General features: G+C 51.8%; 1 protein-coding gene across 2 annotated transcripts; it reads left to right on the top strand.

The window, feature by feature from the left end:
• The first annotated feature begins 775 nt into the window (after positions 1-775).
• Def6 (DEF6 guanine nucleotide exchange factor) lies at positions 776-23010 on the top strand. Of its 2 annotated transcripts, XM_036167944.1 has the most exons (11): positions 776-930; positions 8847-8987; positions 9455-9640; positions 11051-11287; positions 11810-11956; positions 16304-16412; positions 16531-16829; positions 19652-19818; positions 19911-20109; positions 22165-22255; positions 22424-23010. In XM_036167944.1, the coding sequence occupies exons 1-11, from the start codon at positions 835-837 to the stop codon at positions 22642-22644; spliced, it is 1893 nt and encodes a 630-aa protein (XP_036023837.1). In that variant the 5' UTR covers positions 776-834; the 3' UTR covers positions 22645-23010. The 2 variants fall into 2 exon arrangements, with proteins under 2 accessions (XP_036023837.1, XP_036023838.1); XM_036167945.1 differs by lacking the exon at positions 8847-8987 and having other exon boundaries at positions 802-930.
• The last annotated feature ends 253 nt before the right edge of the window (positions 23011-23263 follow it).

Here is a 23263-nt window from a genome sequence, read left to right as displayed (position 1 = left end):
CATCCCAATCTGAGTGGGTACCGCATCTGAAGAGGTGGAGGCCTTAGTGAAGAGGGCCCTGCCCCTGGCAGCACCTCCGAGGTGAGCCCCGCTGTCAGGGTTGCTCTGTGTGCTCCACGCACAGGCCCTAGCTCCCCAGAGCCACTAGGTGCAGAGCGGGCAGTGTTCTCAGTTTCCTTTAGAGCCAAGGCCCAGGGAAGGGAAGCCGCAGTCCAAGTGCCCTGTCCTGGGGAGGGGCCTGCTTCCGCTCTCCCTCCAGGTGGGTTTCATCTGCTTGGATGGAACTCCTCATTGAGGTCCTGCTAGGTGGCCCTAAAAGGAAAGTCCTGTCCCAAGCCTGCTGTGTCCTTTATGTCCAGTCTGTCGTCTACACAGCTCTGTGAGGTGGGGACTTGGCGTCTTACTAGGAATAGACTCTCGGGGTTAACTTGTCCGAGCTCTCCCGATCTGAGCTCTCCCACTGGGAATTTTGACTCCTGACCCTGTCTGCCTCCAAGTCAGGGTGGCTTGCTTTCTCTCCTTGAGCTACCACTGGGGCTCTGGGAAGGTTCTGGGGCAAGGGAGCTTGTAAAAGGGCAAGTGTGCCAAAGGAGCCAGGCCAGGCAAAGGAGAACTCGAACTCCTCCAGGAAGGTTCGTCCTGGTCCCCTGAGGGGGTGGGACAGCAGCGCAGGGCTCCAGCAGCAAGCCGGCCCTGGAAGCCGGAGCAAGCAGGCAGGTGGAGCTCTCGCTCCGCTCTGCACCAGGGCCTCTCTGCGGTCTGCAGCCGTTTACACTTCCTGAAACCGGATCTTGGTGTCAGAGCCGCCCCTGGGCCGGGGCGGGCGCCTCAGCCATGGCCCTGCGCAAGGAGCTACTCAAGTCCATCTGGTACGCCTTCACCGCACTGGACGTGGAGAAGAGCGGCAAGGTCTCCAAGTCCCAACTCAAGGTGAGGGGCGTCCGTGGGGCTTAGGGGAGGCTCCCCCCGCTCCGCCAGTTCCCATCTGCCCTGTCGAGAGTCAGACATGGAAGCCCTCGCTACCCGGCAGGCACCTTGCCATCCAGAAGCCCTGGTGGAGTGCTGGGCCAGGGTAGGTAACAGAGCCAACATAGCTCAGTGAATGCTTCCCAGAGGTCCCAGGTATGTGTCACCAGAGCCACTCAGAGCCACTCACTGTCCAGAACCAAGCACTCTGACTGGACGGTAGAAGTGGCACCATGGGATTCTGAGATTCAGCAGCCTACTCCCTTCCCAGGCTTCTTGTGGGCTTTCCAGAGTCATGCTTGGGCACGTACCCTGCTCCTCCCTGGGGCTTCCTTGGGGCTTTGAAGAAAGACAGTTAGTTAGTGCTTGCCAGTCACTTCCTTTGGAGCTGAGTGCCTCCTCCATTTGCAAAGCAAGCTGGAGTGTGAACCAGTAACTGGGCCAGCTAAGGGGTCATGGCCAAAGTCTCCACAGTGTTGCTGCACAGAGCACCGGCGGGCTCCACCTGCCAACACAGAAACACAGCAGGTTGGGAAATTTGCCTTATGCCTTGAGACCTTAGGCTGAGTGTAGGGGGAAGCCAGGCCCAGGAAAACCCCACCAGTGACCACCCCTGTCGTCTTAGAAGCCTCTGGTCTGGACAGTTCTGAGAAGATGAACTCTTCTTCCTGGGTAGGCACTTCTTCCTGGGGGAGAAGCAAAGGCCTCTGCCCCCGGAGCTGCGGCGTGCTGGGGAAAGGTCAGAGCGGTTCAACTCTCAGGCCTTGCCTAGGGGTCCATTCACGCTGTCAATACCTCATCGAGCGAGTGCTGTACACCAGGCTGTGGGGCCACCATGAGACTAGGCTGTCTCTGTCTCGCTTTCCCCTCAAAAGACGGGTGCGTTTACAACCTCCACGGCTGATCACCAAGTCAGGAAACCTGGGAGGCAAAGCGGACAGAATAGGCATGTCCTCCTCCATCTCAACCTTGACCTTGCTGACGTTGGGTCCTATGGACTTAGATGCTCCAATTCTGTCCTCATCTGTCCCTTAGCTGGATTTGTGAGCATCTAAGACTAATGCTCTACTGCCCCGGGGAAGGAGAGTCCAGTGCCACCTCTGGTCCCCGAGGGAGGCAGGTTATTCCTTCCATCCTGTGTAAGCCCAGCTCATCCAGTTGAGTTCTGCCCATGAAAGGAAACTAGATCAGAACACCGGTCCTGCCGAAACCGTGCCCACCCACCTTCGTTCCATCCTGTCTCGTTAGCACCCCACCACATGGCTTCTTGCTCCCAAGAGAGTATGTGCCATCTGTGACCTTTGACACCTCTCCAGGCTCTCTCCGTGCCTTGTACACAGAGGGTGCAACCCTCCAGTAGTTCCATTTTCTGGTGGTCTCTTCCAGGAAGCTCTTCCCAACTAGAGCCCCTCGGTGTTAGCTTCTGATTGGCCCCATTCCCACCTCCAACACCCACAGGTTGAGCAATTTGGGGGAAGAGTCTGAGAGTATGCACGCCTGAACTGTGTACCTCACAGCTCAAATCGAGCCCACTTGCCGTGACATCTCTGGCCACACAGGATTAACAGTGAATGTCACACCTGCCTGGCAGGAAACTTGTCCACTCTCGAACTGACACGGAAAGTCCTGGGCCACGTGGAGGTGAGGCAGAAAAGGCAGGATCCCTGCACAGGAGGAGAGGGTTTCCCCCAGGCCCACAGCGGCGGCCACTAGAGTAGGAGGAAGTCTTCTTCGTGATAGTACTGGAGGTGAGGACAGAGGCAGAAGGAATGGAGAAGTGGTCGGAAGGCAGAGGAAGAGGCAGAGCAACAGAAATCACCAGCGGGGTACACCCTGTCTTCTGTAAACACGGGGACTCGGCTTAGCTGGGCATACTAATGGGCTCCTAGCCTTTGTGGTCCCTGTGGGCGGCTGTGAGTTGCCTCTTCTCCCCTGAAGTGGGCTCCCACCGTGGGCTGCCTTGGCTAGCCTGGGGACATCGCGCTGGGGCTGAGGAGGGAAGAGAAAAGCCCAAGGGGCTGGATCCCAGCACAGGGAGGCAGGACACTCCAGAGAGTCTCAAAAATAAAAATAAAAAATAAAATAAATATGGAAATAAATAAACCAAGAAGCAGACAAGCCCCAAGGATGGAGAAATGGCTTTTGCTTTGTTTTTCCTGGAGAACAGAAGGCTGGGGGACGGGGAGACGTGATGTTTTCTATGAATCCTTACTTAGCTATTTATTTATTTAAATCTTTGTCTTGTGGGAACCACAGTGTGCATGTAGAGCCAGAGGACAGCTTGGGAAGTTGGGTTCCCCTCCCACCAGATGGGTCCCAGGCACTGAGCTCAGGTTGTCAGGCCAGGGGCAAGCACCCTTATCTGCTGAGCCTTACCATTAGTATCTTGCCTTTAATCCCGACATTCAGAATAGCCCAGGTTGGCCTCACATTCACAGAGATCCTTCTGCCTTTGCCTTCTCCCAGTGCTGGGACTAACGGTTTGTACTACCATGCCTGGCTGTGCATCCTTTTAAAAGGATGACTTGGAACCCACACAGAGGTCACACCTTTGACCCCAGCACTAAGGGGCCCAGGAAAGAGGGTTGCTGAGAATTTGAGGTCAGCCTGGGCTACAATGTGAGTTCTTATCTCAAAAAGCAAAACAAAACAAATAAAAAGGAAAAGGAGTCGAGAGAGAGAGAGAGAGAGAGAGAGAGAGAGAGAGAGAGAGAAAGAAAGAAAGAAAGAAAGAAAGAAAGAAAGAAAGAAAGAAAGAAAGAAAGAAAGAAAGAAAAAAGAGTAGTCTATGTAGGAGTGAGATTACTCCTGCTTTGTGGGGTCACTGCCTGGTGACTTTACAGGCTCCTGCCGTGTGTGTGTGTGTGTGTGTGTGTGTGTGTGTGTGTGTGTGTGTGTGTGTGTCAGACAGGGGCCCGGGATCTGAAGGCTGGAGCTCTGCAGAACCAGCCCTTTCGATTTCTTGGGGTCAGTGTAGACATGACTGCCAACCTTTCCCTGGACCTGGGTCCCCAGGAGAAGAGCTCCACCCCATACCTACAGAGGGAAGAGTGGATACACAGAACCTTCTAGGCCCAGGGCTGCTCACCCCAAGGTCAGGGGCTGACGGAGTCCAGATGTCAGCATACGGAAAGTACAGACATCTAGACCCCACCCCTGGAAACTCTGAGTCAGGTCAGGGCAGGGCAGGCCTTTCAGTTTTACCTGCTCTAGCGGAGACCCAGAGGGGGCCTCGGAGCTAGACACTTCCTCCATTTCCTCACCTGTGAATGGAGGATAAGAGTCCCTTCCTCTGGCCCAGGGCTGATTGAAATCTGCAGTGAGCTCCTGTTCATCACTGCCCCACCCGTGCCGCTTCCTGTCCTGCCTGATCCCGCCCCTCACCCCACCCCAGGGGTAGGAAAGTCTAGCATCTGAGGTCAGCCTCTCTGTGTGGAAGGCCCTAAGTGTCTGAAGCCCTGAGTACTGCCGCATCCTGACAACTGACAGCCCCGGCATCGGGCTCCGCAGATATAGTCACAAAAGGCACAGATGAGGAACCCCTGCCAGGTGGGTGCGGGTGAATGCACCAAGGAAGGCAGCAGGCCTGCAGATGCAGCTTAACTGAAAGAGGGCTTGCCTGGCGTGCAAGGGGCCCTGGGCTGGGTCTCCAGCACTGCCTAAACGGGGCATGGTAGAGAGTACATGTAGTCTTAGTACTTCGGTGGGAGAGGCAGGAGGATCAGGAGTTCAAGGTCATACAGAATGAGTTTGAGGACAGCCCAGAATATCTGAGACCCTGTCTCAAAAAAACAAAACAGGAATGGGCTAGACAGATGGCTCAGTGGTTAAGAGCACTGGCTGCTCTTGTAGAGGACCCACATGGTGGCTAACAACTGCCATAACTCCAGTTCCAGAAACAGGCAAGGTGGTGTCAACCTGGAGTCCCAGCACCAGGAAACTGAGGGAGAAGGCTTAGAAGGCCAGCCTGGGCTACAGAATGGGACCCTGTCTCAAATGTTCCCTCCAATTTGTTGTCATAAAGGCAATAAATGTTCCAGACTTCAACAACACACTGATAGGCTGTTGGGATAGCTTAGCAGGTAAAGGCACCTGCTGCCAAGCCTGACGTCTCAAGTTCGATTCCCGGCACCCACCTTTGGAAGGGGAGCCCTGACTCCCCATAAGTTGTCCTCTGAGCTCCACACAGACACTGTTAAAATAACAGAGATTTAGAAATCAAGGTGCCATTAACCTCTGTTATTACTCTGCCTAGTTATTAAGTTGCTCTGTGAAACAGTCTTATGCTGTCCCTGTTTGTGTGTTTCTGGGTGTCACCCATCCATCCCTTAAGGACAAGAATGCCTAGCCAAACCCTTTCCCCAGAGCTCAGCTGATGTTCTCCCCAGATCTGTGCTGAATGTCTATGTGACACCTGAGAGTTATGAGATGTACACACACACACACACACACATACACACATGCAAATAAATAAATGGGCCAGGTGGTGGTGGCACATACCTTTAATCCCAGCATTTGGGAGGCAGAGGCAGGTGGATCTCTGTGAGTTCGAGGCCAGCCTGGTCTACAGAGTGAGTTCCAGGACAGCTATGGCTACACAGAGAAACCCTGTCTCAAAATATTTAAAAAACAAAAACAAAAACAAAAACAAAAAAACTAGAGACGGCTAAGTAGTTAAGAACTCACACTGCTCTTGCAGAAGACCTAAGGTCGACTCCCAGCACCCATGTCAGATGGCTCTCAGCCTGTAACTCCAGCTCCAGGGTACCTGACATCCTCCTCTGGTCTCTGAGAGCACCCACACTTGTGAGCAAATACGCACACATAGGCATACACACATCACATAATTAAAGGTAAAGTAAATCTTCATAAAACAAAAAAAATTATAAAACAAAAAAGAAAAGAAATGTTGAGTTCAAGGTCACATCCAGTTTAAAAGATTAAAAGTGTGTTGTTGCCAGGTGGTGGTGGCGCACGCCTGTAATCCCAGCACTCGGGAGGCAGAGGCAGGTGGATCTCTGTGAGTTCGAGGTCAGCCTGGTCTACAGAGTGAGTTCCAGGACAGGTTCCAAAGCTACAGAGAAACCCTGTCTTGAAAAACCAAAAAAAAGTGTGTTGTTGTTGTTGTTGTTGGTGGTGGTGGTGGTAGTGGTGGTCCTGTGTGTGTGTGTATGTGTGTGTGTGTGTGTGTGTATAAATGAGTGTGGGTACCCTCAGAGGCCAGAAGAGGATGCCAGACCTCTTGAATTACAGGCAGTTGTGAGCTGCCTGCTGTGGATGCCGTGAACTGAGCTCAGGTCTTCTGAAGAGCAGCAAATGCTCCTAAAGATGGTGCCATCTCTCTAGCCCACATCCAATTTTAAGTTGATTCTTGAACACCACAAAGATGACTAATTTATGTGTTATGGCAGTGCTCAACTGTATTCCCAGCATTGGGATGTAGAGACATAAGGATCATGAGTTGAAGATTATCTTTGATTACATAGTGAGTTCAAGACCAGCCTTGGCTACATGAGACATATATAGATGACTAATTCACATCCTGGTGGTAGGGTTTTTTGGTTTTTGAAACAGGGTTTCTCTGTGTAACAAACAGTCTTGGCTATCCTGGAACTCACTCTGTAGACCAGGCTGGCTTCGAACTCACAGAGATCCGCCTGCCTCTGCCTCCCGAGTGCTGGGGGTAAAGGAGCGCCCCACCAACGGCCAGCTGGTAGTGGATTATTAGTATTTACTGTTACTGTCTTTTCATCTTTGGCAAATAGATAAAAAGCCACGCTTTCCACACTGGACAGACGCTCACATTCACTGTGTGCAGCAGACCTGAGCCTGGCTCTGTGTCCATCTGACACCTCATAGCCCCCAGCAGCAGCAGTCCATTGGATTGAAAACAAGGCCAAGGCTCAGATTGTGAAAGGGTTTATCCAAGACCCCACAGGCTGGAAGAGAAGGCCCCGGTTTCTCTCCCTCACTGGAGAGTGGCCGTCTGCCTGGGTCTCTGCAGGGAGGCTCTTTGAGAAGAGGCGTGGCAGACGAGATAATAAGACTCTCCGGCAGACACTGTCATTTCAGTGGCTGCCCACCACTGTCTTCTTGAGGCAGTCACTGGGTGTTTAAGTGCTGGACCTTGAGTCAATGGCACCCTTAGAGTGGACCATAGATCATTAGCCAGATGTCAGTGACAGGGATGAACTTGTGGTTTAAGGGGAAGGATGCTTACTAGCTCTCATAGCCAGAATTCCAGAAATGAGGCTGGGAGAGTGGCTCAGTGGTAGAATCCTTACCTAGCACCTGCAAGGCTGGGGCGTGCGTGTGTGCGCGCACGCGCGCGCGCACACACACACACACGCACACACACACACACACACACACACACACACACAAATACACATAAATATTTTATTTATTTGGTCTCATGTAGCCCAGGCTAGCCTCCAACTCCTAAACTTCCTACCCCTACTCAGTTACTAAGATTACATGTATGTGCACCATGCTCGTGATGCATTTAAATTCTTTTTCTTTTCATGAAAAGCAATTTGGGCTGAAAAGATGACCCAGTGGATAAAGGTATTGACTGACAAGTCTGATGACATCTCCCACATGGTAGAAGGAAAGACCTGGACCCTTATAGTTGTCCTCTGACCTCCACGTGTACACCATGACTTAAGCTCTGCCCCGCCACACATAAAGAATAAGTGTAATAAGACATTTTAAATCTCTTTCTACAGTGACTGGTACATAGGGAGTGACAGGTATATAACCGTATATAAAGGGTCTCACTGTGTATCTGTGGCTGACCTGGATCTCTCTATGTAGACCAGGATGGCCTGGAACTCAGAGATTCACCTGCCTCTGCCTCCTGAATGTAGGGATTAAAATTGTGCCAAATTATGCCCCACCCAATAAGTGGGATGATTTTAAAACTCACACTGTTTGTGATTAAGCAGCGTAACAGAATTTCCCCAAAGCCACTTTCCTCCTTCTCTTCATTTTACCCAATCTTCTTGTTCAAACTTCACTGTCATGTTTTAGCATCCTAAATCTGTTCAGCTAAAGCCCACCCCTCACACACCATCCTGGCTACCAACGCTCTTTTTTTTGGGGGGGGGGTGTTCTTTTGAGACAGGGTTTCTCTGTGTAGTTTTTCCTGGAACTCACTCTGTAGACCAGGCTGGCCTCGAACTCACAGAGACCCGCCTGGCTCTGCCTCCCGAGTGCTGGGATTAAAGGCGTGCGCCACCAACGCCACCGCCACTGCCGCTGCCGCCGCCACCATTGCTCTTATTTCTCCATCTCATGAGCCATTTCTCGTTCTCTGAGACCCCCACCTCCCTCCCCTGTTCAGAGGGGCCTCCCCCATCAGACTCACCTGGATGCGTATGGCAGCCTGAATACCGAGTCTTTGATTAGAAATGATCAAGTCAAGGGTTCTGCCTGGAATGCCCCCCCACCGCCTCCCTGCAGATAGCCTTGCATTTGTGGGGAGCACCTGGGCTTTAGAACCTTACCACACATGCTTGGAATCCCAAGTTCCCATTCATTCACTTTCTGAGAGACCAGGATCCCGAGTCCTGATTTATAGAAAGGAGCCACCAACCAGTAATAAAAGAATGGGAAAAGTCGACATCTCTGGGATCTGAATCCCAGCTCTGCCAGCAGAGTAGGACCTCAGGATTTCTTCATCTGTCTCTGGGGACATGGGTAGTTGCTATGGGGGTGCCGTGAGTGATGGAAAGTGCTGAGTGTGCTCTTAGGTGTCAGATTGAATAGTGCCCAAAGAGAACTCAGCCAAGGCCGGGTGGAGACGGATGCACAGCAAAACGGAATCAATGGTCCAGGCCTGATTGGGTACGGGAAAGCAAACTGTCACTCTGTCCAAGGTGCTGTCCCACAACCTATACACGGTCCTGCACATCCCCCATGACCCTGTGGCCCTGGAGGAGCACTTCCGGGATGATGACGATGGCCCCGTGTCCAGCCAAGGCTACATGCCCTACCTCAACAAGTACATCTTAGACAAGGTGGGGCCCAGCTTGTGGGGAGTGCCCCTGCCCCAGCTTTGGACTCCAACTCTCTGCTCTCCCACTCTCTTCACACTGCCCGTCCCTGCTCCTCCATCTCCATTCCCCACCCCAGTCACCAGTCCCCTGTCGCCTGTCCCCTGTCTTAGCTTCTGGGTCTCCCTGCCAAAGCCCACCCTAGGCCCCACCCTGCTTGTCTCAACCGTCACTGTCTTTGCAGATTCTCCTTGGCTGTCCTGTCCCCTGGGGTTCCCCTCCTTTCTCCCTTGGCTGAGAAACTAGTTTCACCGTTACCAGGGAAATTAGGGGGAGGAGGTGGGAGATATAGGTGAAGTGCCTGCACCAGGTTGAGTTCAGTCTTGGGCTTGGCGCGAGTGGGGAGCAGGTGGGGGCGGTTTATAGATGGACCAAAGAAGCCGGGCGGCGCGGGTATGAGGCAGCTGGCTGACTTACAGGCCTCATGGCAGGTGGAGGAGGGGGCTTTCGTTAAAGAGCACTTTGATGAGCTGTGCTGGACGCTGACGGCCAAGAAGAACTATCGAGCGGACAGCAATGGAAACAGCCTGCTCTCCAATCAGGATGCCTTTCGTCTCTGGTGCCTCTTCAACTTCCTGTCTGAGGACAAGTACCCACTGATCATGGTTCCTGATGAGGTAAGGGTGACATCAGATCCAGAGATTGAGTCACTCAGGGCCAAGCCCCTGGCAACGCCATGAAGGATAGAGGTTGTCTTTGTGCCTTCCCACGTCCCCTGTCTTCACTGTTACCCGACACTGGTTTAGCCTCACCAGGCTGTCTCTGGCTGCTGAGAAGTGTCCACATCACATCACCTGTGCCTTCTTTTAGGAGAAGCAAAACTACATTGCCATCAGGGTTCTCTAAAGAAGAAAACGAACCTCCAGTGTCTGTGTTCTGTTTCAGTATAAATGCCCAACACACTGATGAGCATTTTAAATGAGCATTCAGATCAAACAGCGGATTCTTAGGCGCAGTCATAATCTAGGGAGGTGCTTTGTTAAGGGAAGAGGGGGGCGCTTTCGCAGACAGGAAGTAACTCTGGTTACACAAAGTGGACAACCAAGTCTGGCCTTGGCCTCAAAGGGCTTTTTCCCTACTTCTTTCTTTTTCTTTTTCTTATTAACTGGAGAGGCAGACAGACTCCCAAGATATAGGGCATGCTGGGGGAAGAGGCTGAGAGAGTCTGGGCGCTGCCTTTTAAGTTCTGGGGGAACTGAGATCTGAACTAATGCTTCCTACTCAACTGCCACTGGAGACTCAGTGGTCCCCAGGGTGACATCCCTAAAGAGAGTCTCTCAAGACTGCTGGGGCCAGTGTGGATACTCTAATCAGGTCCCTGCCAGTTGGGGCAAGGTGGCCCCTCAGAGAGTAGGAAGGCTCTCTCTGCTGTGAGAACAGACTGCAGCAGGATGTACCCCAACCACCACTTCCTGTTCCTCTGCCATGGATTTCCTGTCCCTGCCCTGCTTACCCCTCAGCCCTAGTTCCATCCCTCTCCCACAAGGGAAGCATCTCAAGGGCTGGGGATTGGCTATGGAACCAGAAACCCAAGTGGAGTGCCGGCTGCCTCCCACTTAGTTGAAGTATGCAAGTCATTTTCTATATTGGTTCTTGGTTTTTGTCATATGCAAAGTTGAGGGTGTTGGGTAGGAAGGTTCTTTATGGGGGGTTGTTTTTTTTTTTTTTCAAGACAGGGTTTCTCTGTGTAGCTCCCTCTAGCTATCCTGAAACTCGCTCTGTAGACCAGGCTGGCCTCAAACTCACAGAGATCCACCTGTCTTTGCCTCTCGAGGGCTGGGATTAAAGGCGTGTGCCACCACCGCCCCGAGAATGACCCTACTTTCATTTTATGGCAGAAAGCATAAAAAGCATAGCATGGGGGTGCGGGAGGCTGTTTGGGGTGTGGTCAGGGTTCTAGGTTTCCTCTCATATCTGTCTCCTGGTTTCCACCTGTACATGGCCTTCCTGTGCCCTGTCCCTTGTCCTTGGTCCCAGCTCCCCTGGAGGTGCTGCTGACGTCAACGGCCCCCTCCTCTCCCTTCCAGGTTGAGTATCTGCTGAAGAAGCTCCTGGGCAGCATGAGCTTGGAGATGGGCTTGGGTGAGCTGGAGGAGCTGCTGGCGCAGGAGGCTCAAGCCGCCCAGACCTCTGGGGGGGTCAGCGTCTGGCAGTTCCTAGAGTTCTTCAACTCTGGCTGCTGCCTGCGGGGTGTGGGTCGGGACTCCCTCAGCATGGCTATCCAAGAAGTCTACCAGGAGCTCATCCAAGATGTCCTGAAACAGGTCAGCCTGAGAGAATCGTCGGGGAAGGGTGATGGAGACCTAGAGGCCCATTGGGAGTGGGTGATGGAGACTTAGAAGATCATTGGGAGTGGGTGATGGAGACTTAGAAGATCATTGGGGGTGGGTGATGGAGACTTAGAAGATCATTGGGAATGGGTGATGGAGACCTAAAGGACCATCAGGAGGGGGTGATGGAGACCTAGAGGACCATTGGGGGTGGGTGATGGAGACTTAGAAGATCATTGGGAGTGGGTGATGGAGACCTAGAGGCCCATTGGGAGTGGGTGATGAAGACTTAGAAGATCATTGGGAGTGGGTGATGGAGACTTAGAAGATCATTGGGAGTGGGTGATGGAGACCTAAAGGACCATCAGGAAGGGGTGATGGAGACCTAGCAGACTGTCAGGAGGGGGGTGATGGGGATCTAGAGGACCATTAGAAGGAGGTAATGGAAACCTAAAGGACCATCGGGAGGGGGTGATGGAGGCCTAGTAGGCCCCTCTGACTTGCCTCTGGCCGCAGGGCTATCTGTGGAAGCGAGGGCACCTGAGGAGGAACTGGGCGGAGCGCTGGTTCCAGCTGCAGCCCAGCTGCCTCTGCTACTTTGGGAGTGAAGAATGCAAGGAGAAAAGAGGCGCCATCCCACTGGATGCTCACTGCTGTGTGGAGGTGAGGGCACAGTGTGCAGACAAGGGGTCAGGAGCAAAGCTGGAGGAGAGAGGAAGCTCGCTGTCATGGTTCCGCTTAGGTTAGGACAGACACACCTGCTGCCTTGAAGCTGATTCTCATCCACGTCAGCACTTTTTTCTTTCTGTTTTGTCGTCTAAGTGGTCAAAGCCAGAGTCTCTAGCATGATAGGTAGGTGCTCCACCATACCAGCCTGGTGTCAGCACTTTAAAAAGACCGAAACCACCAACCAGAAGCAGCAGTCATTGGTGGATTATTAAACTTCAAGAGAGATTTCAGAGGACATGACTCATATCTACAGCTCACAGCAAATCTTTCCAGTTCTTTCTCCTTTGAGACAGAGATTCTGGCAGTCTAGTATGGCCTTGAACTTATTTATATAGTCAAGGCTGACCTTGAATTCCTAATTCTCTTGCTTTTTCTACTGTGTGTGTGTGTGTGTGTGTGTGTGTGTGTGTGTGTGTGTGTACACATGCTCCTGTGGGTGCATGTGCACATTTGTTTGTAGGTGTACATGCACACATATATGGATGCCAAAGTTTAAACTGGGGTGTCATTCCTGAGGAGCTATCCACCTTGTTTTTTGTTTGTGTGTATGTGTGTGTGTGTGTGTGTGTGTGTGTGTGTGTGTGTGTGTGTATGTGTTCCACACACATGTGCATATGATAAATTCCTTTGATATAATTTCTTCAGGAGTGTTTGCTTTATTTTTTGAGATAGAGTCTTATAGCAGGCTTTCTCTGGTCCACCGACCAGCTCCCAAATAAAGATATGGAGATTTCTTAGTTATGAATTCTCGGCCTTATCTAATGCTTGTCCCACTAGCTCTTATAGCTTAATTTAACTTGTTTCTCTTCATCTATGTTTTACCTCAGGCTTTTTTACCTTTCTGTCATTCTGTATGGCCTATTTTTCCTGCTTCTATGTCTGGCTGGTGGCTGCCTGGCTGGCTGGCCCTGGGTGTGTCCCTCTTTCTCCCTCGTTCTCTCCTCTCCAGCCTAGATTCCTCCTCCTCCTTATTCTCTCTGCCAGCCAGCCCAGCTATTGGCTGTCCAGCTTTTTAATAGACCAATCAGGTGCCTTAGACAGGCAAAGCAACACATCTTTATATTATTAAACAAATACAACATAAACAAACGTAACACATCTTTCCATAGTTAAAGTAATATTCCACAACAGAGTCTTTTACAGTGAAACGTGGGGTTCACTGGCTCAGGTAGGCTGGTGGGCCAGAGAGACCCAGGACTCTCCTCTCTCTGCCTCCTAGCACTGGGATTATGGGATGCATCATCACGCCTGGCTTTTTAACCTAGTGCTCGACTAGAACTCATTCTTGCACAACAAACACTTTACTGAGCTACCACCCAGCACTCCCAACCTCATTTTGCTTGTTTGTTTCGAAGGCCGAGTCTCTCACTGCCTTGGATCTTGCTATGTAGGGTAGGTTGGTAGCCACCAAGCTCTGGTATCTGCCTGTCTCCGCCTCCTCAGTGCTCGTAGAAAAGCATGTACCACCATGCCCAGCTTTGAGGACATCATACCTAGCTTCCTACATGGGTTCTAGCGATTGAACTGGGGTCCTTCGGTAGCTGAGAATGTCATACAACTTGTCTCGATCCTATTTACCTCCCACCCCCCAACTCTTCTTCAGTTCACCCCTCCCCTTTCCCTACTCACCTAACTTCGTGTCATTTTTTTTTTTAATCTTTCAAGATAATTTGTGCTGTCCAAATATTCTTGGATTCTGGAGAGTGGTTGACTTACTAAGGGCTACACTCTCAGAGAAAACGGACTCTTCCTCTCCCAGCAACTAACAATTGCCATTAGCACCACTGCTTGGGGTGGAACAATGAGCCCAACTCCCCTCATGGGATTTGGTCTGGCTTGGGCTTGCACAGGTTTTGGCCATGGTGTTGAAATTGCTGGGAGTTCAGCTTCCCTGACCTGTTTCCTTGTTGTCGCCAGCTGCCTCGGGTTCTTACAGTCTTTCCAGTCTCCTCCAAAATGATCCCTGAACCTTGGGAGGGAGTTTGCAGTATGTACGGATCCCCTGAGGGCTGAGCATTGTGCAATCTCTTACTTGGCCAGTTATGATTCACTGTGTTTATCACCATCTACTGTGCACAGAAGCTTCTCAGATGAGGGATGAGAGATGCATTGGTCTGTGGGGATAGAGATGACTCATTGGGAGTTAGTTAAATACTCGGTCCATTCAGCAGCATGATCATAGTGGGTTCTCCTCAAGCCAAGTGGTGGTGCACACCTTTAATCCCAGCACTCGAGGAGGCAGAGGCAGGTGGATCTCTGTGAGTTCGAAGCCAGCCTGGGCTACAGAGTGAGTTCCAGGAAAGGCTCCAAAGCTACACAGAGAAACCCTATCTCAAACACACACACACACACACACACACACACACACACACACACACACACACACACAAAACCAGTGGGTTCTCCTCTAGGTCCCATGACCTGTGGAGCCATAGATAGCTAAATAATGGTGTCAAATATGGGTTTCATCCTGTGAAGTGGGACTTAATCAGAAAGTGACCGGTTACTCCCAGGATGTTCATGACACTTGCACCAGTGGGCACGTCTTTCCAGGCCAGTCATGGTTGTAGCCTGAAGGGCTCACAGCTGAGCATGACTGATGATGGATGACTTTTCTCCAGTATCATGGAGCCCCTAAGCACTATGAAAGCCAGACAGCAGAGCTAAAGCTTCACACCAGCTTGGTTTTGTCGTGTTCTGAGACTCAAGCTTTGGTGCCTTCGGCAATAGGGCCTTAGCGTCAAGTTGTGAAGCACAATCCCACCAGCCTGTGGTGCCTGCAAATCCATGGCACCTCGTGGGCCAACAACTCCAAAAGTAGCTCACACCTGGCACTAGGGTTTGAAATACTTACTTTTCATTTATGTGTATGTGTACCTGAGTGTGTGTATCTGCATCATATGTATATGTGTTCAAGAACCTGAGGAGGTAAGAAGAGTCCGTTGCGAGCTGCTGTGTGCGTGCTGGGAACCGAACCCAGACCCTCTACATGAGCATTAAGCAAACACTCTTAACTGCTGAACCATTGGTCCAGCCCCCTGGCACTGGGCACATTTATGCTGGATATGTTTTCACTTCTCCTTGGTAAATATTTATATAGGAATAGAATCACTGGACCGTATATGATAATTCTAACTTTTGAAGAAATGCCATTTTTTTTTCAACAATTGTATCATCTGATACACTCGGCTGTGGGATCTAAGTATTACAGTTTCTGTATATTTTTGCTTGTTGTTTTTATATTAAAGATTTATTAAGGGCTCTCAGGATTCAGGAGACTGAGGCAGGGAAGACTGGAGGTAGAGGCCAGCCTGGGCTGTGAATCAAAACCTTATCTCAAGGAAAAATAATCAGTTACCCAAGCCTTTGTTACATAAGGAAACAGGTGTTGGACAAGCCTCCAAACATTTCAAAGCCAGTTTCTTTCTGTATGAAGTGACAGGAATATATAGATGAATGTTATGTAGAAAACATCAGTGCAGGGGCTGGAGAAATGGCTTAGTGGTTAAGAACACTGGCTGCTCTTCCAGATGAGCTGGGTTCAATTCCCAGCACCCACATGGCAGCTCACAACTGTAACTCCAGTTCTTAGGGATCTGACACCCTCACACAGACATACATGCAGAAATAAAGATAAATAAGTCATAAAAAATGTTAAAAACAAAACAAAAAACATCAGTGCAGAGCCTGGCACATTGTGGCACACACCTTTAGTCCCAGCTCTTGGGAAACAGAGGAGCTCCGTGAGTTCAAGTTGCAGCCTGGTCTACATAGTGAGTTACAGGGCAGCTAAGACTATATAGTGAGACGCTGTCTCAAAAAACAAAAACAAAAAAGAAAGAAAACACTACTTCAGACAGCTGTTATTTTTCCATAGAACATACATTTAGCGGAGGCAAAAACGCCAGACACACCCCTGTAACACCAGAATCCCCAGATCATGAAGAACCAGCGTCTTTCAAGAGACTGAGTGGAAATCAGCAGTTGTAGGTGGTGAGGACCCAGGCACATGTTCAAGCATGTTACACCTTGTGGAGAGATACCAAGATGAAAACGGCGCTGGCTAGCCTTCAAAGAACAAAACCAGAACTGTGGGCACACAGGCACCTCAGTAACTAACCATCCACCCCAGACCATGCATCCTCCTGGCAGGGTGGGGACGGGCCCAGAGAAGATGGCCAGCCAGGAGGAGGAGGGGGCTGGAGCTGGGGCACTGCTGGAGCAGATGAGGTCCCCATCTCAGTGAAGCCATCTGACCTGGCCCATTGACCCCTCTCCTAGGTGCTTCCGGACCGCGAAGGAAAGCGCTGCATGTTTTGTGTGAAGACGGCTAGCCGCACGTACGAGATGAGCGCCTCGGACACACGCCAGCGCCAGGAGTGGACGGCCGGTGAGTGCCTGCCGGGGTCTAGCTGGACCTACGGTCACTTCATCCGAGTGACCCTTGGAGGCCCTTGGCCGCGGTGGCCTAGGCATCATCGGCTGACTCCGTCTCACTCGGCCCGTAGCCATCCAGACCGCCATCCGGCTGCAGGCGGAGGGGAAGACGTCGCTGCACAAGGACCTGAAGCAGAAGCGGCGGGAGCAGCGGGAGCAGCGGGAGCGGCGCCGGGCGGCCAAGGAGGAGGAGCTGCTGCGGCTGCAGCAGCTGCAGGAGGAGAAGGAGAGGAAGCTGCAGGAGCTGGAGCTGCTGCAGGAGGCACAGCGGCAGGCCGAGCGGCTGCTGCAGGAGGAGGAGGAGCGCCGCCGCAGCCAGCACTGGGAGCTGCAGCAGGCTCTGGAGGGCCAGCTGCGGGAGGCGGAGCAGGTGAGGCTGTCCAGAGGGCGGGGCACGGAGGGCCGGGGCAGGGCTTAGGCAGAGGGCGGAGCCTCTGGGCGGGAGAATTTGGGCACTGTGACCGGTGAGAGGGTGGGGCGGGGTCAGGACGGAAGCGTGACAGGATGAGGCCCAGGGCTGGAGGATGCTGTGGGCGGGGCCTCGCCGATGGGTGGAGCCCTAGGGTGGAGGATATTGTGGGCGGGGCCTAATGGGTGGAGGGGTGGGGCCTTGATAGGGGCTAGAGCCTGGGGCAAACCCCTGTTGTAGAATGAATGGGTCCTAGTTCAGAAACCTTGTCTGGGGGCAGGACTTGGGCTGGAAAAGCTGCCTAAGACTTATTGATTGCAAATAGTTTGGAACGAAGTCAATCTGGACTTGAACTACAATTTTAAAAAAACCATTTGGGGGACTATAAACTGGGATTTGTAGGTAGGACGCATGTGGAGGGCAGAGTAGACGTGCAGAAACAATTGAATTTATAATTTGAGAAAACTCAGCCCAAGGCCATCTCGAGCTGGTTCAGAGGGTAAAGGCGCTTCCTGCACAAACCTAGCATCCTGAATTCTATTCCTGGAATCCGCTAAAGATAAGCAGAGGAGGGCTGGAGAGATGGCTCAGAGGTTAAGAGCACCGACTGCTCTACCGGAGGTCCTGAGTTCAATTCCCAGCACCCACATGGTGGCTCACAGCCATCTGTAATGAGATCTGGCGCCTCCTTCTGTATACATAATAAATAAATAAATCTTAAAAAACAAAAAACAAACAAAAAAGATAGGCAGAGGAAACCGGCCCCACAAAGTCGTCCGCTGACCTCCATAGGCACACTGGGGCATGTGTGCCCATTACATCTCCACCTTAAGAGCTGTATAACCCAGTCCAGCATGCACTAAGCCTCTCTGTATCAGTAACTAGAACTCTGTTCATGGAGTTAGGGTGAGGATTCAGTGAAGAAATACTTGTAAGGAGTTCAATAAAGCAGGCACTCACGCCGGTAATCTCAGTACTGAACGGGTGGAGGCAGGAAGGTCAAGAGTTGGAGGTCATCCTTGCTATTTAGAGAGTTTGAGGCCAGCCTGAGCCTCCTGAGATCCTGTCTCAAAGAACCAAGTGTGGCTGGAACGATGGACCAGCTGTTAAGAGCGCTGGCTGCTCTTTCATGTTGTTGTTAGCTTTTTGCTCTTTTGGGGGGCCCGCCCCCCAGCTCCCAAATAAATCACACATGGAGGCTTATTCTTAATCATAAATGCCCGGCCTTAGCTTGACTTGTTTCTAGCCAGCTTTTCTTAATTTAAATTACCTAATCTATCTTTCGCCTCTGGGCTTTTACCTTTCCTTACATCTGTAAATCTCTCTTTCACTCTTTCTCCATGACTGGGTGGCGGGGTGGTAGGGTGGCTGGGTGGTGGGGTGGCTGGGTGGCGGGGTGGCTGGGTGGCGGGGTGGCTGGGTGGCGGGGTGGCAGGGTGGCGGGGTGGCAGGGTGGTGGGGTGGTAGGGAGGCTGGGTGGCTGGGTGGTGGGGTGGCTGGGTGGTGGGGTGGTAGGGAGGCTGGGTGGTAGGGTGGCGGGGTGGTAGGGAGGCTGGGTGGTAGGGAGGCTGGGTGGTAGGGTGGCGGGGTGGCAGGGTGGCTGGGTGGCGGGGTGGTAGGTTGGCTGGGTGGCGGGGTGGTAGGGTGGCTGGGTGGCGGGGTGGTAGGTTGGCTGGGTGGCGGGGTGGTAGGGTGGTAGGGTGGCGGGGTGGTAGGGTGGCGGGGTGGTAGGGTGGCGGGGTGGTAGGGTGGCTGGGTGGCTGGCCCCAAGCGTGCTCGTGCTCCTCCTCCTCCTCCTCTCGCTCCTTTTTCCTCCCACGTTTCTCTTATACAGTCTCTCTGCCTGCCAGCCCCGCCTGTCCTTTCTCCCGCCTTGCTATTGGCTGTTCAGATCTTTATTAGACCATCAGATGTTTAGACAGACACAGTAACACAGCTTCACAGAGTTCAACAAATGCAACATAAACAAAAGCAACACACCTTAAAATAATATTCTACAATATTTTCAGCTGGGTCAGCTTGGGCTCCCAACACCCACATGGCAGCTCAGAACCAGCCAGCAGATCCCACACCCTCTTCTGGCCTCTGTGGGCACTGTCCACATGTAGTGCACAGACATATATGCGGCTAAAACACCCGTGCACGTGAAAAAAACGTTTTGTTTGTTTGGTTTTTTCGAGACAGGGTTTCTCTGTGTAGCTTTGGTGCCTGTCCTGGATCTCACTCTGAAGCCTGGGCTGGCCTCAAATTCACAGAGATCCGCCTGGCTCTGCCTCCGGAGTGCTGGGATTAAAGGCGTGAGCCACCACCGCCCGGCGAATAAAAACTTTTAAATAAAGAAAGGGGAGTTCAATAACTTTTGGTTGTAATAACCGCAGTCCCTGGCACCCACCATAATGATATTATAATTGTTAGGGTAAGAGCTAGGAAGGGATTACCTTAATTTAATATGTTGTTTTATTGTAATATAACATTATGGTGTTTAATTACATGTAATTATAATTGGTGTTGTTTTGTGTGAGGTGCTGGATTGCAAACACAGGGCCGTGGGCATACTAGGCAAGCCCTCTGCTGCTGAGCTACAACCCCAGCGAACATCTAATCATTATTTCTAAGGCCAGTGCAAGGAAAGAATAATTTGAGGCATCAGGCTCTTGGACAGGTCAGATCAGGAAACACTAACTAAAGACCCCCCATACACAGCCAGGCAGAGCTGGGAAAGGCAATAAGCAGCCTGTCTGTCTCCTCCGGTGTCCCACTGACCGGCTCTGCTCTCCCCACAGGCCCGGGCATCTATGCAGGCTGAGATGGAGTTGAAGAAGGAAGAGGCGGCCCGGCAACGGCAGCGCATCGCGGAGCTGGAGGAGATGCAGGAGCGGCTGCAGGAAGCCCTGCAACTGGAAGTGAAAGCTAGGCGGGATGAGGAGGCTGTGCGCCTCGCCCAGACCAGGTAGGCACGAGGACCCGGGTCCCTTTCCCGCCAGGGCCTGAGCGGACCTCCCTCCGCCCCTCGCTCTGAGAGGTCCGGGTGCTCTCCGGCAGGTTGCTAGAGGAGGAGGAGGAGAAGCTAAAACAGCTGATGCATCTGAAGGAAGAGCAAGAGCGCTACATCGAGCGAGCGCAGCAGGAGAAGCAGGAGCTGCAGCAGGAGATGGCGCTGCAGAGCCGTTCGCTGCAGCACGCCCAGCAGCAGCTGGAGGAGGTGCGGCAGAACCGGCAGAGGGCGGACGAGGACGTGGAGGTGAGACACCGGCGGGAACCGGGAGAAGCCTTGGGAGCCAGTGTGTCATTGCGCCTGCCCCAGAGCCAAGCTACCTTTCTTCAGACTCCCCTTCTCATCAGCTGACGGTGTTACCGCCTACAGCTTGCTTAACCTCTCTGAGGCTGAAGTCTCTCGTCTGGGAAAGGAAACAGATAGCTCTCGTTACCACAATGAAACAAGCTAATACATGGTATTTAGTATGCAAATGCAGAACACACCTGTATTTGCCAATAATATAATTACCTGGGCAGAATTCCCTCCTCCTACTTCTAAGCCCTAGATTTGGACACACTCCCCTGGAGCTTGAATCTCTATAGATAAAGGTTCTAGGTTTGTTTGTTTGTTAATATCTTTTTAATTTTTTTATTTATTTCTATGTGTATGGGTGCTTTGTCGGCATGTATGTCTGTGTACCATGTGCGGGCAGTGTCCACAAAGCCCAGAAGGTGGTAGTGTTGGATCCCCTGGGACTGGAGTTACAAACAGTTGTGAGTCACCATGTGGGTGCCCAATTCTGGTCCTCTAAAAGCTGCCAATGCTCTTAACTTCCACGCCATCTCTCCAGCCCAATGATGTCTTTTAGGATCTGGGAATGTGCATGTCTAGCATGCACAAAGCCCTCCGTGCATTCCCCAGCATTGTTTGTACCAGGCATTGTGGCTGTAATCTCAACACTCAAGAGTTGGACAAGGAAGGATAAGTTCACGGTCATCACCGGCTACATAGTGAGTTTGAATACACGAGGCCTTGTCTTATGAAAGGCAATTAAATAAATACATTTTTTAAAAAGCTTTTTCTGGGTGTGGTGGCACAGGCTTTTAATCCCAGCACTCAGGAGACAGAGGCAAGTGTATCTCTGTTGAGTTCTAGGCCAGCCTGGTCTAGAGTGAGTTCAGGCCGGCCAGAGCTACATATAAAGTCTAAAAAGCTTTTATTGGGGCTGAGTGAGTGATGGCTCATTGGTTCAATTCCCAGCACACATATCAGCAGGTTCCCAACCACCTGTGACTCCAGCTCCAGTGAGCTCCAATTCTCTGGCCTCTGAGGGCACCAGCACTCATGCGCACATACCCAGACATGATATACATAATTTAAAATAATAAAAATAAACCTTAAAGGCGCTCTTGTTTAATTTTTGTGGCTGACACAGTCATTGCAAAAACAATGTGGAGACTGGAGATAGGCCAGTGGTTAAGAACACTTGTTCCCCTTCAGAGGACCCAGGTTTAGTCGCTAGCACCCTAGCTCACAGCCACCTACAACACAGAAATGGTCAACACGGGAAGGCATGGATCTGCCCACCCAGCCGCCCCCTGCTTAGGGCTGGCGCAGAGACTCTCCTACAGGGTCCTGGAGAATTTTTCGTACAGTGCTTTGGTACTCAGTATATGTCCCTGGGTTGGTCTTTTAACCTGTTTCGAATTTGACTGTGTTAACTTCTGCTCAGGAAATGAGGAAAATCAGAAATGCACTCAGCATGTCTTAGCAGCTCGGTTGATGAAAATGATGATGACTGCCGAACCTTTGGGAGGACACCAGCCCCCCACAAGTTGGAGGCAAACTCTGACTTTTTATGGACACGCATGGGCTTTGTTTTCTTTTAAAGACTTATTGATTTTATGTGATGTGTATTGCACAACATGCACGCAAGTGTCCTTGGAGGCTAGAAGAAGGCGTTGGATCCCGTGGACCTGGAGTCACTGGTGGTGTGAGCTGCCACGTGGGTTCTGGGAACCACACCTGGGTCCTCTGCAAGAGCAGCAAGTGCTCTTAACTGCTGAGACATCTCTCCAGCTCCTTTCCCCCACCTTTTTTGAGACAGGATCTCATGTAGCCTATGTTAGCGTCTAACTCATTATGTAGCCCCTTTCTCTATATCCCAAGTATATAACCCAGGCGTGCACCATCATGGCCAGCCTTACATGAGTTTCCCAGGGAGATAATGAGCTGCTGCAGTCAGAATCTCAGGGGCTCTGGCCCTGACCTGCCACCATGGATGGCAGTTCTGACCCATCCTCACCACCTGCTCCACAGGCTGCCCAGAGGAAGTTGCGCCAGGCCAGCACCAACGTGAAACACTGGAATGTCCAGATGAACAGGCTCATGCATCCGATTGAGCCAGGAGGTGAGCCTTCCCTGGCTGGGGATGGACAAAGGGAGGGAGGCTTCCAGGTCTCCCGGCCTCGAAAGTGGAACTGAAGGTCAAAGGTCTCCCTCTCCAGGGAAAAGGCAAGACCTTCACTTCTCCCTTGCAACTCACTTTCCCCGTTCCGACTTCTCTTCTCTCTGCCAGATAAGCGTCCGACCACCAGCAGCTCCTTCTCCGGCTTCCAGCCCCCTCCACTTGCCCGCCGGGACTCCTCTCTAAGGCACCTGACCCGCTGGGGTTCCCAAGGCAGCAGAACCCTTTCAGCCAACAGCAGCGAACAGAAGTCCCTCAATGGTGGGGATGAGACTCCCATCCTGGCTTCTGCCTCTCAGGAAGATAAACTGGGGCCGGCACCAGAAAATTAGCTTCTGATGACTCCTGTTCTTCTGATGCTGTATCTGCTAGGACTCGGCTACAGCGGGCCTGAGGGTGACTCCAGCCTCTGCGTGAGGTCCTGGGGGATATGGCCCAGGCCTGCCAACCAGAAGCTGGTCCAAATAGGATGTGGTTGTCGTTCCCACCAGGCCCAGACTGTAGAGGCTATCTGGGGTATTCATACTCAAGACCATGGCCTCAGCCTCAAGGACCCTGTGACCAGGGCTGGGAAAGAAACTAAATAATTTAGACAAAGGTCATCTGCCCCCAAAGGTTATTTGCTCTCTCCCCTGCCCAGACTACCAGCAAGTCATGGAGGCATACTTCCAAATAAAACTGCTCACATCTGCCCACTGCTCCTGCCCCTCTCTGTCCCCCTTTCAAGTTCAAGGTCCCAGAGGCAGCAGGTGTGGTGAGGTGGTTAGGAGTATGGACTGTGGGTTGAACCTGGCTCTGCCACTAGAAAGTGGAAACTAGTGGGTGAACTTCACCCCCCATGCTGGCCAATGGAGGTGATCACAGTCCTCATGGAGAGGGCCTGTGAGGAGCACCAACTCAACACCTACATTTAATGATAACTACTCAGCATTAGTGTTATCTGAAGTGTTT

This window comes from Onychomys torridus, chromosome 18 (assembly GCF_903995425.1).
Source record: "Onychomys torridus chromosome 18, mOncTor1.1, whole genome shotgun sequence".
Taxonomy (NCBI): domain Eukaryota; kingdom Metazoa; phylum Chordata; class Mammalia; order Rodentia; family Cricetidae; genus Onychomys; species Onychomys torridus.
This window is presented reverse-complemented; position numbering and strand designations above follow the sequence as displayed.